The sequence below is a fragment of the Morone saxatilis genome, unplaced genomic scaffold, assembly GCF_004916995.1.
Source record: "Morone saxatilis isolate NCDOM2014 unplaced genomic scaffold, NCSU_SB_2.0 Contig2, whole genome shotgun sequence".
NCBI lineage: Eukaryota > Metazoa > Chordata > Actinopteri > Moronidae > Morone > Morone saxatilis.
Window position 1 is genome coordinate 3,757,752 of NW_023339762.1, and position 15,894 is coordinate 3,773,645.

At 39.7% G+C, this 15,894-nt stretch overlaps 1 protein-coding gene across 2 annotated transcripts in view; it reads left to right on the forward strand.

Moving 5' to 3' along the window:
- Window positions 1–14,212, forward strand: part of LOC118329922 (Wilms tumor protein homolog) — a 25,526-nt gene extending 11,314 nt beyond the window's left edge. Inside the window, exons 4-8 of one of the 2 annotated variants that reach the window (XM_035664273.1) lie at window positions 7,890–7,989; window positions 10,601–10,745; window positions 11,826–11,915; window positions 12,259–12,351; window positions 12,727–14,212. In XM_035664273.1, coding sequence (XP_035520166.1) covers window positions 7,890–7,989; window positions 10,601–10,745; window positions 11,826–11,915; window positions 12,259–12,351; window positions 12,727–12,848 — 550 coding nt within the window. In that variant the 3' untranslated portion in view covers window positions 12,849–14,212. The remainder of the gene's footprint in view (window positions 1–7,889; window positions 7,990–10,600; window positions 10,746–11,825; window positions 11,916–12,258; window positions 12,352–12,726) is intronic. The other variant, XM_035664274.1, reaches the window with a different exon arrangement.
- The last annotated feature ends 1,682 nt before the right edge of the window (window positions 14,213–15,894 follow it).

Sequence of the window (15,894 nt, forward strand, 5' to 3'; positions counted from 1 at the left end):
ACAGAGAGAGAGAGAGAGCGACAGTAAGAGAGAGATGTGGAGTGGACATAAGCTGTCCTGAATGTCTCAGTCTGAGGAGGTCTTCTTTGTCATAAACATAACTGATAGCATGCATGCACACACACGCACACACTCACATGACTGGGAAGACTCATATGAGTTGAGTCGGTTGTCTAATCTTGCAGCCTGGTACCAACAGGACTGTATTTACTCTGCAGGCCATCAGCTTGGCCCACTGCAACAACAATGAAATGAAAACATGCCGAGGTCTTAATAATCCAAACATAAAGAGACACACACACTCCCTGAACAGTCTGCATAACGAGTACTTTACTTTTGATACTTTACGTATATTTTGATGCTAATACTTTTCTACTCTGTGGTATTTCAACTAAGTAAAATATTTTGAGTACTTCTTCCACCACTGGGTGGGGACACTCATTTCAAAGGCTGCTATCCCAAAAACTTGAGAGCATTTCTTACTAATTCTAACTAATTCTAAATTGTAATTTGATGAATAGTAATTTGGTGGTAGGTAGGTTTTCCTTTACTGCACTTCTCTCATGCTGCATGTTCTTTGGCATGCTGTGTTTTTCCTTGGAATTTCTGTTGATAATATTTCAGTAGTTGCAAAACTTTGTTGTTCCATGGCAACTATCACTCCTCGTGGTAAATAACCAGTTTCTTTTTGGCAAATAAATCGCCATTTCTGCAACAGGCTTCCTGGGAAACCCCTCTGGTTCCCAGGAAGAGAGACATACTGTAACACACACTGGGTGTGAGCTTTCATTAAATGGATGTAGGCTGAATCAGTGATGGGTTCTTCTATCAGTCAGCAGTAGGGAAGAAAAGCAGACACTTATTTATTTGAAAATGTCATGGATCATTACTTTAAATCTTGTGCTCAGCCTCTATTCCACATTTCAGCAAATACCATGTGTGCTCTGCTGGCTGTGTGCCCCTGCTGTACTGTAAAATAATAGCAGCGTAATGAGCAGGGTACCAGGCACCACATCTACCCCATCCAGACTGCTGTGAGCCTGCAGGTGGTGTGATTGAGGGCCTGTGGTGTGAGAGCTATAAATCCACTGTGTGTGTGTGTGTGTGTGTGTGTGTGTATGTGTGTGTGTGTGTATGTATGTGCATGTGTAATCACATGGCAGGTCTGAATAATGATTGTGGAGTCTGCTGTGTTTAATGAAAGATGGCTGTTATGGGGGAATTTAGCTTTCTTGGTGTCTATCTGAGGCACATTCTTTATCCTCAGCTCCACCTGCGACTGTGTGTGTGTTGGCATTTTTTTATCAGAGTGCTTCTATTGAGGATAACAAAAGGCAACACAGCTACGCAAATGGATACACACACTCAACCCTGCTAAAAAAGAGTCCACTGCACAGCTCATGAGCTTTTTTTTCTACGTTTTGTCTTCCCTCCACAGAGGAGAAAATGTATATCAAATGACCTCTCAGATGGAGTGTGTGGCATGGAACTCTGTCAATACACTGGCATCCACCATGAAGAGGTAGGACTATATCCATCGCTCTCTTTAAATAGCAGCAGTCAGTCAAGTTGATGTTGAATAAGACAGTGTAGGTCGGATCCAAGAGCGTCAGTTTTTAAAGGTCCAGTGTGTAGCATTTAGTGGCATCCAGCGGTGTTGCAGATTGCAGCTCCCTCATCTCACCCTCCCTTTCAAAATGTGAAGGAGAAACTATGGTGGCCATGAAACACACAAAAAATACGAAATGCCTTATCTATAGCTCGTGTTTGGTTTGTCCTTCTAGGCTGCTGTAGAAACATAGCGGCATAATTTTGCACATTAATACACACCAATGAAAACATACCTGTGAATATTATATTCCATTTCCTAAATGTTACACACTGGACCTTTAAGACCATATTCTGACTTTTCATTGGCTTATTACAGAATACAACACCCTATAACCTTAGACCTTTGATTCCTTGATGACGAAAAAGTCCAACAAAAAAAACCCTTTAGTAGAATTTAGTTGAACTAAAAAAGGGATAATTGTTAGTCATGAATATGAATAAAGCCATAGAATAAGGGAAATAAGAGAAACAGCAGGAGTTCCTGATCATTTTTAGAGTTCAGTCTGAGCTGTCACACAAAGCACACACCACACACACACGGCCAGTGGCCAATTTAGAGAAATATTAGAGAGGGTGTGGAGACTTGGGGTGACAGAAATATTTGCTAAATTTAACACCTATATTAATATTTGTTTATAAAAATCACCCAAATAAAGATATTTAAACTCAAAAACATTATTGTGGCACATTAGTAAAGTATTAAATAGAAATATCTAAAGGTGGTTTTAGAAATCAGTAAATTCTTTTATCTACAAATCTTCACAGACATTTTTCCAAATACATGTAGTTTTTAGTTGAACATTCACACATCACTTAGTCTAAAATGTGGCCATAACAGATTATTGCATTACATTAGATGTATTATATGTGTAAATTTCCATTTTATCTAAATGAATGTGTTCAATTTGACAGCATTCTGGGCAGTAGATTTAATGGAATTTCTGGTACATGTTTTGGTATTTTGGCAGAAAGTAGATTGGAAATTAGGAAATGAGAGGAAAGAGTGGAGAAGATTACATGGAACAAAGGTGCCTGGCAAAACTGTGGACAATGCGATTATGATGTACTCTATTCATGTTAACCACTAGGATACCCCGGCTACTACTTTGTAAGATAATCCGTCATGGACCAAGATGTGACATGCCTCGGACATGTGGTGCTAGATGAAAGGTCAGGTGGTCCCCTGGGAACCATGGAACTCTATACTCTCCATATTCCAAACTTTTCATGGCAAATCTGGTTTGCAATTGTAGAGATATCTTACTTAGTGTCGGATGTATTGACAGATGGACCCACAACCCTAAAACTTTGAATGACTGAAATGATTTGGATAATGCTGCAGTTTAGAACTTAGTATTTGATAAGCATGTGCACCAGAAAGACTGGGAGTACTTTTAAAACCCAGCTCTTTGGTCACATATGAGATAAGATGTAAAAAAGACAGTATAGTCCTTTAATTAGGTGAATAAACTATGGGTACCCTGTTCTTGAAAGTTTAGTTCTCATATTATGGGATGGGATGTCATGTTTTGTCAAATTAAAGCAGAAATACATTAGAAACCAGTTACAAGTAATCACTGTAGAATTCACACAGTGTTCACACAGAGTTAAAAACATTCAGTAGCACACGCTGTACTTTATGTCATCGTGACCTGCGTATAACTGCACACTGGTCAACGTCTGTGTCGGCTCACAAATACCTTTCTACCCTGAGCCAACAGGCATTCATCATAGTTAACAGATGAATGTGTGTGTGTGTGTCTGATAGCGACGTGTACGTGCACAAAGAGGTGGTAGCGAGAAGGAATGTCTATGTGTCTGGGGGATGTTGTTGCATTGTGAAGAAGCAGTGTGAGTGTGTGCTTGTATACAAGCGTCTACAGTGCTGAGAGTGGTGTTGTTGAGGTTGCTGATTATATTTACATGAGTGACAGGAGAGACAAATGTCGAGAGTGTTCATAAGCATTGAAAAGGTCTTCAGAGAAGGTTGATAAAAGTATATCACAGTGTTTCAGAGGCCTCGCTCAGCTCTGGGTGTGTTGGTGTTTCTCTCTCAGCGGCTGTGACTCTCTCAATGGGGTGGGGGGGCAGGAGAAGGGAGGGGAGGTGTGAGGGAGTAGAAGGGTTGGGGAGGAAGGGAAAGGACAGCAAGAGGAGGGAGTCAGTTGAATACAGGAAGATAAAGAGGAACGGGGCGAGGAGCAGGAGGTGAGGAAGAGGAAGCGTAGGGGAGTCATGCCAGTTTATAAAGTTGCTATCAGTTGTGGGTAATTCACTCAAGTCTGCAGACCTATGCAACATGTGCATTAATTAATAAAATTTCATTATTGTTAATAATTTGTTTTCTGATCAGAAGTTAGATGACAAGAGTGACTCTCACCCCTAAATTCCACCGGACACAGGCGCAACACGTTCCGTTGCAGATGATTGCACTCATTCTAGACAATGCTCTAAATTCCATCAGAAGCGCCGTGGCACGTCTCAGAAGCATTCTAGAAGTGTCTCTCTGCTCTGCTTTGAATACGCAGCTGGTCTAAGCTACGTCCCAATAACATTAAGCAGCTCAGAGCAGATTGCACTGGCAGGAAGTCAGACACAAAAACGACATAGAGAATCCAATTTGAATCAATTTTCAAATTGCATGCAGACTCCAGATCGAATTTTACACTTTGTGGCACCAGGCCAGACAACATTCAGTCAGAGGAAGGTTAGAGGAGATTTGAAGCAGAGAAATACACTGTTTTGTATCCTTTTTAGGGACAAATACACAAGTAAACAATGTCGGGCAGGCAACATGCCCTGAAGTTGCTCTTGGTGGGATTTGAAGACGTGCGGATCACAGAGTCAAACCGTTCCATAGATGTAATGTTATAAAGCCACGCCCAATGGAATTTCACGGTCATGTATGTTTTGTAATATATATATGATAATATATATATTATAATAATATATATGTAGCGAAAGCCAGCAGCTGGTTAGCTTAGCTTAGCTTAGCATAAAGAGTGGAGAGAGAGAGGAAACAGTCTGCTAACAAAGTCCACCTATCAGCACGTCTGAATCTCTTATCTCATATCTTGTTTGATCAGTCTGTATAAAAACCGAATAGTAAAAACAACAAGTTGTGGTTTTGCCAAGTGTGAACTTACTGTGACGTCAGCCATTGTTTGTGGAGTACCGCTCTGATGCCTGTAGCAGGAAACAGTGGCAGCATGCCTGCTTACACATCTTCTTATATTACAGATAAACAGTGCACTAAAACTTTTTCCGATTTTTAGTGAGAAATAGGCAACAGAATCTTGATCCATATTTGCATATCAGCACTGCCTAGTTTGACAGTTTGATCTGAGTTTGGTGCGTTGAGCTGGACAGACTCTAACAAGTAGCCACACCCTAAAGCATAGCCTGCTTTATCGGCTATTTTACTCTAAATGGAACCATAATTTACTAATTCATTTTACTGTAAGACTCAGTACAGTCAGACTTATTTTTTGCAGCCCATGGAGTGGAACAAGCCCATTAAACATTTGTTGATTTTACAGTAGAACATCCCTGTATGGATTTAACATGAACCCTCAAAGTCTGTGTCCAGTGTTGAATAGTTAACAGTAGGTACCGAGAAGCTTTTTCACTTAGTCAATTAGTACTTAGTCAATTAATATTTTATTACATTTATATTCTGCAACTACACTTTGTTGTATTTTATCATATTTTTATTATTAGATTTATTAGTAGATCCCTGGTATTATTTGTGCTTACTGTGTTTGTCTGGGTTGCAGTTTAGACGCACCTAACAGTGTTGCTGTTGTGGTGTTGACATTGGTGCTGGGCCACATTCAGGTTCATGTATGAAACTCTCAGTATGGCAGCTTACATGGGGGTTGCCCCATCACCACAACCTTCCACCCTCGTTTATCATAGTGAGGTAAAAGTTTTTTTCGGCGGAAGCTCCAGAATCTCTGACTATGGTGCCCCACATTGTACAATACCCACTACTACAAACTGAAATATCAAAAAATATGACTGAATGTATGAACATAAGTAAAGGAGCATGCAGTATGATTAACACTGTGTCTACAACTGACGTAGTCTCAATGGCTCCTGTCCTTGGAAACAGCGAGGCAAACAAAGAGCACCTTATGATCACTCAGCCATACACAGTACATTCCCACTGCAGCAGCACAGGATGCAAACTCCCATCCTCCTCATTTGGTTAGACAGACTGAAATATAACACATTTCATAGACAAGAGCTTTCTGTTTCTCTGTGTGTTATCATAAGGAGATACAAGAGGCGGAGGCTGCGTCACACAGAGCAGGTTTTGTTCTTCTCTAAGTCTGAGTAAAACATGAAAAGCTATTTGTCATAAATAATACTCTGCTTGTGCAGTAGCAAGTGATTAACTAATTTATCAATTATCTGATCAACAGTAGGAAGTATTTGTTTGTGTGGTTAATATTTTAAATTCATATGTCGTATGTCATTTTCCGAGCCTAATTGCCAAATATTCCCTGGTTTGACTTCTCAAAGATACATTTTTACTGTTTTTCTGGGTTTTAATTTCATAGTAAATTAAATATCTTAAGGTTTTTGACTGTTGGTCAGAAAAGCCAGCAATTTAAAGACGTGGCCTTGGGTTCTGGGAAATTATGATAGAGGCTGATGAAATTGATTGATAATGAAAAAATCATTAGGAGCAGTAATGATGAAAAGCTTGATATTGTATAAGCTAGTAGATAAATACTTGCCTGATTGAAACTTCATTGCTAGATGTTAACATTACACACGTGACTGAAAGTTGTCTAATGGGAAAAGGTTTTGGTTTGTCAGCAAATTGTTATACATGACAATGCTAACATGCTGATTTTTACCAGGTATAATGTCTACTGTGTTCACCAAGTTAGCATACTACCATTTGCTAATTAGTATTAAACACAGTTGAAGTTTACAGGAACTTTTGTAAGTATTAAAGTTAAATGTTTGACCTGATGTGGGGCTCGAGACGACAAGTTAAGCAACCACCAAAATAATTGCAATTCTTACTCAGAGGAACATGAATGTGTGCATCAAATTGAATGGCTATCCATTCAAGAGCTGTTGAGATATTTTTGTCTTGACCAAAGCGGTGGACCGACATGCTCCGATTTCTTTTTTCTTGACATGTGTAATATTGTAGGATGAACATGGTTAGCATAATAGGTAGGCATAATGTAAAATTGTAAAACTGGTATTGGAAATTATAAGGTTTAGTATAATTACATTGAAATTACATTAAATAACTTAAGTGATTTATGAGCACACACACACACACCAATTATTGGTCAAAACATTGCTACATTTGGCTACATGAAAGCCAGAGGTGGCACTAAATGAAGAGCCGCTTGGGAGTAAGAAAGAACCTGCTCTTATTGCTGAGCTGAGCCACATGGTCTGACTCACTAAAAGGCCTGGAATTCCCATCGGCTAAGATCACACCAGTGACATGACATTTGCAATCATCCGTATGGTTTTATGAAGTCAGCCAACATGTTCCTCAGGGATCAGTGTCAATGTGAACACCTCTTCTTGTATATGTGCTATTGCTGATTTTGTATCTGGGCTTATTGTGCCTATAGGCCAAAGTTTGACTTTTTAGGGCCAAATATTAAAAGAAATTCATACACATGCATAAACAGAGGCACCCACACACACACACACACACACACACACACTTCAGCTGGATATGCAGTTCTCGGACAAAAGACAGACATCAACACGACTTACCTCCATCTCTCCAGTCAACTCTGAGCATACAAATGATTGGTCTGTGTTTTGCATTACGGGCTGTATGTGACAAGGTGAACATGTTTGAATAATGATACCTTAATGACCCTACCTGCAGTAAAACAGCAGTTCATGCTCTATATATCTGCCAGCGTTTGTTACACTGTATGTATGGATTTATGGCATTGAATCATGTTCTCGTTATCGGATGTCTCTCTGCTCTACATTTCAACCTACTGTACGTGGCAGTCGACCATGTGGAAACCCTCTTTTTAACTGTGAATATTTGTGATCAGGAAATTATTTAGTGGCACAGAAAACGCTCCAATGTTGATATTTTGGAGTTGAAAATGATGGTACTGGTGTCTACTCTTGGAGCCAGTATGGCTTTCAGACAGCTGCTCTTCAAAACTGTGTGAAAGTGTCCATTGTTTCACCTTCAGGTAAATTACCTTTCTGTTTATTTTGCTGTAAGAATCTAAATAAATCAGTCACCATCTCTCCCTCTGTGTTGGCAGCCATGCAGCAGGCTACGACAGTGACCCCAGCACCCCCATGGTGTACAGCTGCAGCACACAGTACCACATACACACGCATGGAGTCTTCAGGGGAATACAGGTAGGACTCACACTACCACTACTGCAGCGTCTCTACATTTTACTTCCTTTTTAATTGTTTGAGGCCAGGTCACACAGAACACACACACACTGTGTCCTTTGCTGTTTAGTGTCAAGATCAGGATATACACACATGCTTAACATACTGAAAGCCTAAGGTCAGTGTACCAAACACTGGAGGAAAAACGCATTAATGACAGAAAAAAGAAGGTATTTTTACATATTTCTTGTGTTGTGGAGAGCCTGATGAAATGAGCAGGCTGTGTGAGGAGGAAATACTGATATGTAGCAGAGCAGAGATTTACAAACACACTCACACACACAAATGCCTGCATATGCACACAAACACGTTGCATAGTACACACATTTTTTAAAAAGGCAGCTCTAAAGGCCAAGAAGAATATTTTTCCACAAATCCATTAGCAGTGGCGAAACACACACACACACACACACACACACATAGGGTTACACTGGGTAAAGATACAGTTTCCATACAAGGATCAGCATGTTAATAAATCATTAGATTTTAATTATTGTCTGTCAGCGGCTCTAAAGGACAGGGAGCAGAGATTCTCCAGACGTGCTCTTAGTCCACAGCAGGACTTTTGAGATTTTTCTTTCTTTCTTTTCGTTTTGGGGCCTGTTTCATCATTCACTCTGCTCCCTTTTTTTCCCCTTTGCTCATTCTTTTTTCTTCTGTTCATAGAAGTGGATTGTACTAAACACACATAAGTCTGGCTCAGTGCAAAAGAATAAACAAACTCTCGCTCTTATGCCTTTTAAAGTATAATTTAAGAGCTGCTAAAATGGGAGATAACAGATTGAGTAGCAACAAGATGCTTTGTTCCATAATGTTAATAACGGTGATTACATTAATTCTCAGTCACTGCCAAAGGAAATAGAGATAACAGCCAGCAAAAAATATTACAGGGCTTGTTGACAAATCTGAATCCTATGATTATGAATCACCCAACAAATGACTTAATCACAGCTAATTATATCCTTCTGCTGTGAGATCAATCAGTCAGTTTTGTTGATCTCTAATTATATTAATTAAACTAACTAGCAACACCTGCAGCAAACAGACATTATTCTTGCTTACTGCAGACAGGCATGCCGGATTAGCTGTCAGGTACTTTAGTGAGTGTTCAATAATAAATAAATAAAGTCATTAATAATATATTAATATAACTGTGGTTATAAATGAACCAACCATTTGAGAAATAATTTAAAGAAATATGAAAACTATTATCATATTATTGCAGATAATCTTCATTCTATTTATTTCAGAAATTAATTAAGCAAAGTTCATTAATTATCAAAGTTCATTATTTCATAATGGCATTTTCCCCACTTATACTTAAAGGACCAGTGTGTAGGATTTAGTGGCAACTAGTGATGGAGTTGAGACTGAAACTCCCTCGCTTCACCCTCAAGTTCAAAATATTATACTATATTATAAAACCCACATTGTTTACATCAATGTTTACCAGGTAGCAGTCTTCTTCTTCACTGCGTTTGCAGGTGGATTGAATTAGTGTAATAATGTAAGACCATTGGCAGGAATGTGTAAAAAAAATACTAATAGTAGAGCTGTAAAGGGTCAAAAACTCTACAGGGGGGATAATTATCAGTGTAATGAGTTGGATTAACACCTTGTTGGGGTTCATTGCACTGTGAACAACACCTTGCGTTTAATGTATTCTACACCATGTACTGTGCATCACTATAGAGCAAAGTCCAGATTATAATCAAGTCTTACTTTCCTACTGTTTCAGTGTAATGTGGGATTTAAGGATGATTGTGTCAGTGAATTTCACACCTCTTGCAGTGTGTTACGACTGTAATGTTTGTATAAATAGCTGCTAACAGTGCTAATTACAACAGGGCTGACCTCAGAGTCTCTCTGGCCATTATTGTAGACATTGAGGAAATGAAGAGCAGATGGCTGCGGGAGGGCGGAGAAAGGGAGTGTGGAGGGAGAGGGGGGAAGAAGAGAAAGAGGAAAGCAATGATCAGTGGATCAGTTCAAGAAGAGGAGAGAGACGTGAAGAAAGTGCTGAAATGTCATGTACTGCGTTGAAAAGTAGCTACATAGAGGAACTACAGGTCGGCAGGCGGCATGAGAGAGCATAAAAAATAAGAAAATAACCCTAACCCTAACCCTATACTGATTTACTATCCAGATGAACTAATACACAAAATTTGGATTTTTCTTCTACAGCCATGTGTTATTTCCTGTTATTCTTCTCCAGCGGTGTCGGCACTGAGCAGCGGGGTTGTAATGGGGCGCTCTGGAAGGGGGCCTGTCTAAAAGGCGTGACTAACAGCTCCCCCTGGGCTGCAGTCAGTCTGGGGTCATTTTACTGCTAATTCCCAGCTAATGAATATATGACCATTTTATTATAATGATCCCTGTGAGCCAGACACATCACATGCACTTATTTACACACAGGACAGATTTAATTGCCTGTTTTCTAAATTACATTTTACTGGTTAAATAATTGATGTCTAGGGAGAGTTTCTGTTAATTTTGCATTGAGTGCTTTGGCTTTGAATTAAAGTCTTTTCTCTGTGTGTGTGTGTGTGTGTGTGTGTGTGTGTGCGTGCAGGATGTGCGGCGGGTGCCCAGCATCGCTCCAGCCATCGTGCGGTCAGAGAGCAGTGAGAAGCGCCCATTCATGTGTGCCTACCCAGGATGCAACAAACGCTACTTCAAGCTGTCTCATTTGCAGATGCACGGTCGCAAACACACAGGTGAAACCAACAGAAACAGGAAGCTGTGCTGTGATATTACACGTATTCTACAGATACTGACAGCAGTGTTGTTAGTGCCAGAAAGTGTGTTTCCCAGAAACACAGTTACTGTCAGCAACGCGTTCTTATTCACTCAAAAGTTCTCTGTTTGGCTTTAGAAGAACAAACGTTTTAAAAGCTTTTAAAGTGATGTTTCCATTGGCCCAGAACACCTATATCTGCTATTGCCAGAAAATACTTCCTGTTTTGCAAAATAAAGAGATCCTTTGGATTTCCAGTCAGATCTGCAGCAATGGCAGTGTGATTTGACACACATTCATTCATGTGCACCCTTTTCAGCTGTTACTTTAACTTCACTTAGGTGCTTGAGGTATTCAGTATCTTTGCTGATAATGAAACATTATTTAAGTCACTATAAAGTCAAATAAATCCTGCTGCACCCCCGGCCCATCCTCAAGGCAACCTGGGATGGGCCAGTACAATGGCCTCTGGTTTGACTACAGTATTGTTCTGATGTTGGAAAATGTATGTGGTGATGACAATAATGTTAAAATGCCTCACAGACAAATTCTGCTCTATTATCATGAGGTTGCCTTTGCACATTTGATAGATTGATAGCCTAGTCACTTTTGAGAAGCTGCTACCCACCCAACCTAGCCGACTACCTAGCTACACTGGGTTGTGAGCTTGGTTTATTATATTTGTCAGCCGTCAAAGAGAAAAGCCAGCGTTAGCAGCCCCGGCTAGCTGCCTAATTCAGTGTTACTACAGCAGTGTTGTGATTATAAAGATGTTCCTCAGTGAAAGAAACACACACCTGTGTACTCATGAACTAGCTGACACTGATATGAGAAAAGGATGAAATAACAGCAGTAGCTAGGGATGCACAATATATATCAGGACTGATAAATTATCAGTCGCTAATTGGATATTTATATTATTATGCATTATTCCAGTAATGTACTACCACACCTTTACACCTTTTTTCCTGTGGGTGTGTTATCTGTGATATCTTCTGGGAAGAAGTGATCAAATAATTTCATTTAATAATGTGTGTGTGTCTCTCTTGTCTTTGTCCAGGGGAGAAACCCTACCAGTGTGATTTCACAGACTGTGGCCGGAGCTTTTCCCGCTCCGACCAGCTCAAGAGACACCAGAGGAGGCACACAGGTTTGATCAATTTTACTCAACCTGACTTTACTTTTCCTTTGTATTTACTCTCTCTTAATTTCCTCTCCTCTGCTGTATGCATGACAGCCATATTGTGGACAATGCAGTCTTTTGAAGTACACAGTTTGCATTTTGTGTACAGTGTTGAACTACATTAAGTTGCTAGGCTGGCCAAACTTTGGAATGGCTTCCTGCAAGCCTCTACTCTACTGTATTTTTCTATCTCCCTCTGTGTGTGTGTGTGTGTGATGTTGAACATGTGTTTTCTGTATATGTGTGTGTGTGTGCGTGTGTGTGAACTTGGGCGTGTGTGTGTATGCATGCATACTGTACATGTGTTTAGGAGTTAAACCCTTCGAATGCGAGACGTGTCAGAGAAAGTTCTCTCGGTCTGACCACCTTAAGACACACACCCGGACTCATACAGGTAAAACAAGTGCGTAAACTTTTATTTTTCCATTTCTTCTTCATCCATTTGATGTTTAAATATATACAGTTGCAAAACAGTAATTTTATAACATAGTATTGTCAACATGTATTTATTCTTACTTGGCTTGTGTAATTATGTACTACAGTACTACAGTATATAAAGTCAATTTAATCTTCCCATTCAGGTTGTGATCAGTATAGTATTCTAACATTTCTCTCATTTTCCCTTTCTTTTCACTTGATTTCATTATTATTCCATCCGGCTTGCATCCTCTCTAAATCCCTCCTCTCTTACTTTCTCCACCGTTACTATCCTCCCACTACTTCTTCATTCTATCTTCTGTCTCTTCCACCCTGTCCATCCTTCCCGCCTGTCTCTCAGGTGAGAAGCCGTTCAACTGTCGGTGGCCGAACTGTCAGAAGAAGTTTGCCCGGAGTGACGAGTTGGTGCGACACCACAACATGCACCAGAGGAACCTCACCAAGCTCCAGCTGGCTATCTGAGTCTTTTGTCAGCGCATATCACAGTTTTAAATGTAAACATCTGGGTTACATCTGCTTATATTTTCTGTCTCCACGTAATCCAAAGCTGGTGACCCCCTTTGCACCCACTAACCCAGCCTGTGTAAGGACCAGTAGAGTCCTAATGGCTCCCTTAAAGAGGTTAATATCACTAGTCACTATTGCTGCTGATCCATTGTTGGTTTTGGTCTTTACATGGGATTTAAAGGTCCAGTGTGTAACATTTAGGAGGATCTTTTGACAGATATGGAATATAATATTCATAGGTATGTTATCATTAGTGTAAAATCACCCCCTGTATATCCACCGTATATGCCTCAGAGAACATCCCACTCTGCGTTCCTCTGCAGAGCAGTGCAATTGTCGGTAGACTGTACCAGAGGGGCAGAGTGGGGGGAGATTGTTCACTAGTTAATCGATCACGGATACTTGTGCTGTGAAAGAGATGCTTTGCTGAAGCAAAAAACACAATGTTAGAGAGAAGTCTAAAACAAATGTTGGTTCATTAAGAAACTATGGTGGGACAAATTAGTCTGTGGTGGACTGCCACAGGCTTGGTAATTAATGGGAAACACTGAGTCTAGAACAGACAAACCAAGCACTGGCACTTGATAGGGTCTTTCATGTTTGTGCGAGTTTTGTTGCCACTGTTGTTTCTCTTACACACTTGGAAGGCTGAGCTGTATTCAAGTGGATGCACTCTGCAACTTCACCGCTAGATGGCACTAAATCCTGCACACTGGTCCTTTAAAGATTCGAATTATTGTTTCATAAAGTCAGTCTGTAACTGAAAAGAGCAACATTTCACTTAAGTTTCTGTTTCCGAGAAACATTTTGGCAAATGCTGTCCAGCAGGTGTAAATATAAAAATGTACACAAACCCAATTAGATCTACAGTACAGTCACTTTACAGAAGGTCCCCAGAGTCAATGTTGGTATCTTTGCACATTAAGACAGAAGAATTTTAACCATAATGTAATATTTCATTCATCCTCAATTATTGTCTGTTTTCTTGCCACCATCCACCACTGTGTGTAAAGTGATTTCATGGTCATCTGCATACATGCCCCGCAGCTTAGCGCCTTCAGCTGTTGTAAATATCTCTTCTGTTGAGCTGCATTGGGTGGGCCTCTTTGTTATCTTTTTGTGAACAAAACTTGCTTTCACTGGAATGATTTAAAGGGAGGGAGGTGTCATTCAGTCTCTCTGCCTTTTCTCATAATTTCCCTTTTATACCATGAGCGATAATGCTGGGTTTGATTTAAAGAGATCAAATGAAGTGAACAACTTGCATTTAACACCGTATGCATTATGTGTTTGCAATGTAAGCTTTTGGTGTTTTGTCTGGTCAGCATTAAATGTACTTTGCAAACACAGATATGTTTTTATAGTTGTATTTAAAAAACTGAACTTTTTTGTTTTTGAGTAATGTGAGGATTGGATTTTTTTTTCTAGCATTGCTCAGCGCTCTCAGAGCCAAATCGTCTTGTCTGTGTGGTGTGTAAATATTGCTGGACTTTGGCAGTGTTTTAGACACTGCAAGCTCTAAAATATGTCTGCTGGGTCACACTGGCTCTGTGTCCGGGACATTATGGTCAAGATGTAAATAATTCTTCTTCACCATGGGAACTGAACTCTTTCCATGGGGGAAAATATGTAACTTAACTGATATATTTTAGACTTTTCTTTGGAAGGATCCAAGAACTGTTTATACTTTCAGTTTTCTCTCTTTCGTGTGTATTAATATTTGAGTCATAAAACAGCAAATGTCAGTGAAACATTTTTGTACTTAAAAGTGTGAGATAATTGAAAATGATGATGATTTCTCTCTGTGTAAATGTATTGTGACTGCTTTGATACAGCACCAGTTTGTCTCTGTGGTCTTTATTTATTCATTTGAAAGTTTCTTTGTTGTTTTTTTTAATAATAAGTCATCATTTGTTTATTAGTCAGTAACATAGTATTATCATCGCCCACAAGAAGGTCACAGAATTAAAATAACAATTCCTCCTCACACACAGAAAGTAATATCTATGAAATACTGTATAATAATGTATAATTCCGTCATTTTGAGGATCCAATTATTTCTTTTGAAATATCCCACTACCCTGAAGATACAATATCTTGTAAAAAAAAAATAGAATTCATCTGCTGACCTTGACCAAGGTTTCCTCGCTGACACACATAGAAGGTTTTCTTCTTCAGCACCGTTTATCCTGCCCTGTTTGTGATTAAACTCTTAATAACTGAATTAAAACTTTATCAGAGATCAGCTTTGTGAGTGACTACTGTATACACTCTAATAGACACAAACAGTTGCACAATCAGCACACACACTTACACACAGTACAGTACAGTACCATCCACTTTTCTCTCTTTATCTCTCACCGGATTCCTCATTGCATTCCTTGGCTCTCCTCTCAGTGAAAAAAAGGAGCTGTAAAGGCAGATAAAAATGAATGTGTTTTCTTTCAGCCTCTCTTTTGCTCTTTTCACTCTCATGCTGCTTCTTACCCCTCTCATCCTTCCTTGTCCGCTTCTTTTTTAGGTTAAAATCTGCCGTTTATTTCTTTGGATCACCCTTACGACCTTCAGCTTCACCATAACTTACTAATACCTTTTTAGGGAGGAGATTGCATCAATATGATGACAGTCAACAACACTCACATGCATGAAAACAATAACTCACAGCTTTAAAAAAAAATTCTACAGCCACCGCAGTGTTTATGGGATGAGAGAGAGAGAGAGAGAGAGAGAGAGAGAAGAGAGAGAGGAAAGAGAGAGAGAGAGAAAGCAGCAGAAAACAGAGACAGAGACAGATGGAGGGAGAGATGGATAAAGACAGATACAGCAATGTTTCTTTTGTGAACTTTTATCACAAGTTTAGCCAAAGTGTTAGTGTAAATCAGACAACGTGTCCGATTCCCTCGGTGGAAATCCCCTGAAACTCCCCAGGGCTCTTGTGCTATATCTCAGCTGTCGGACAAGGCCTATATCTCTCTCATCTCTCTCTGCTGTGTGTGTGTGT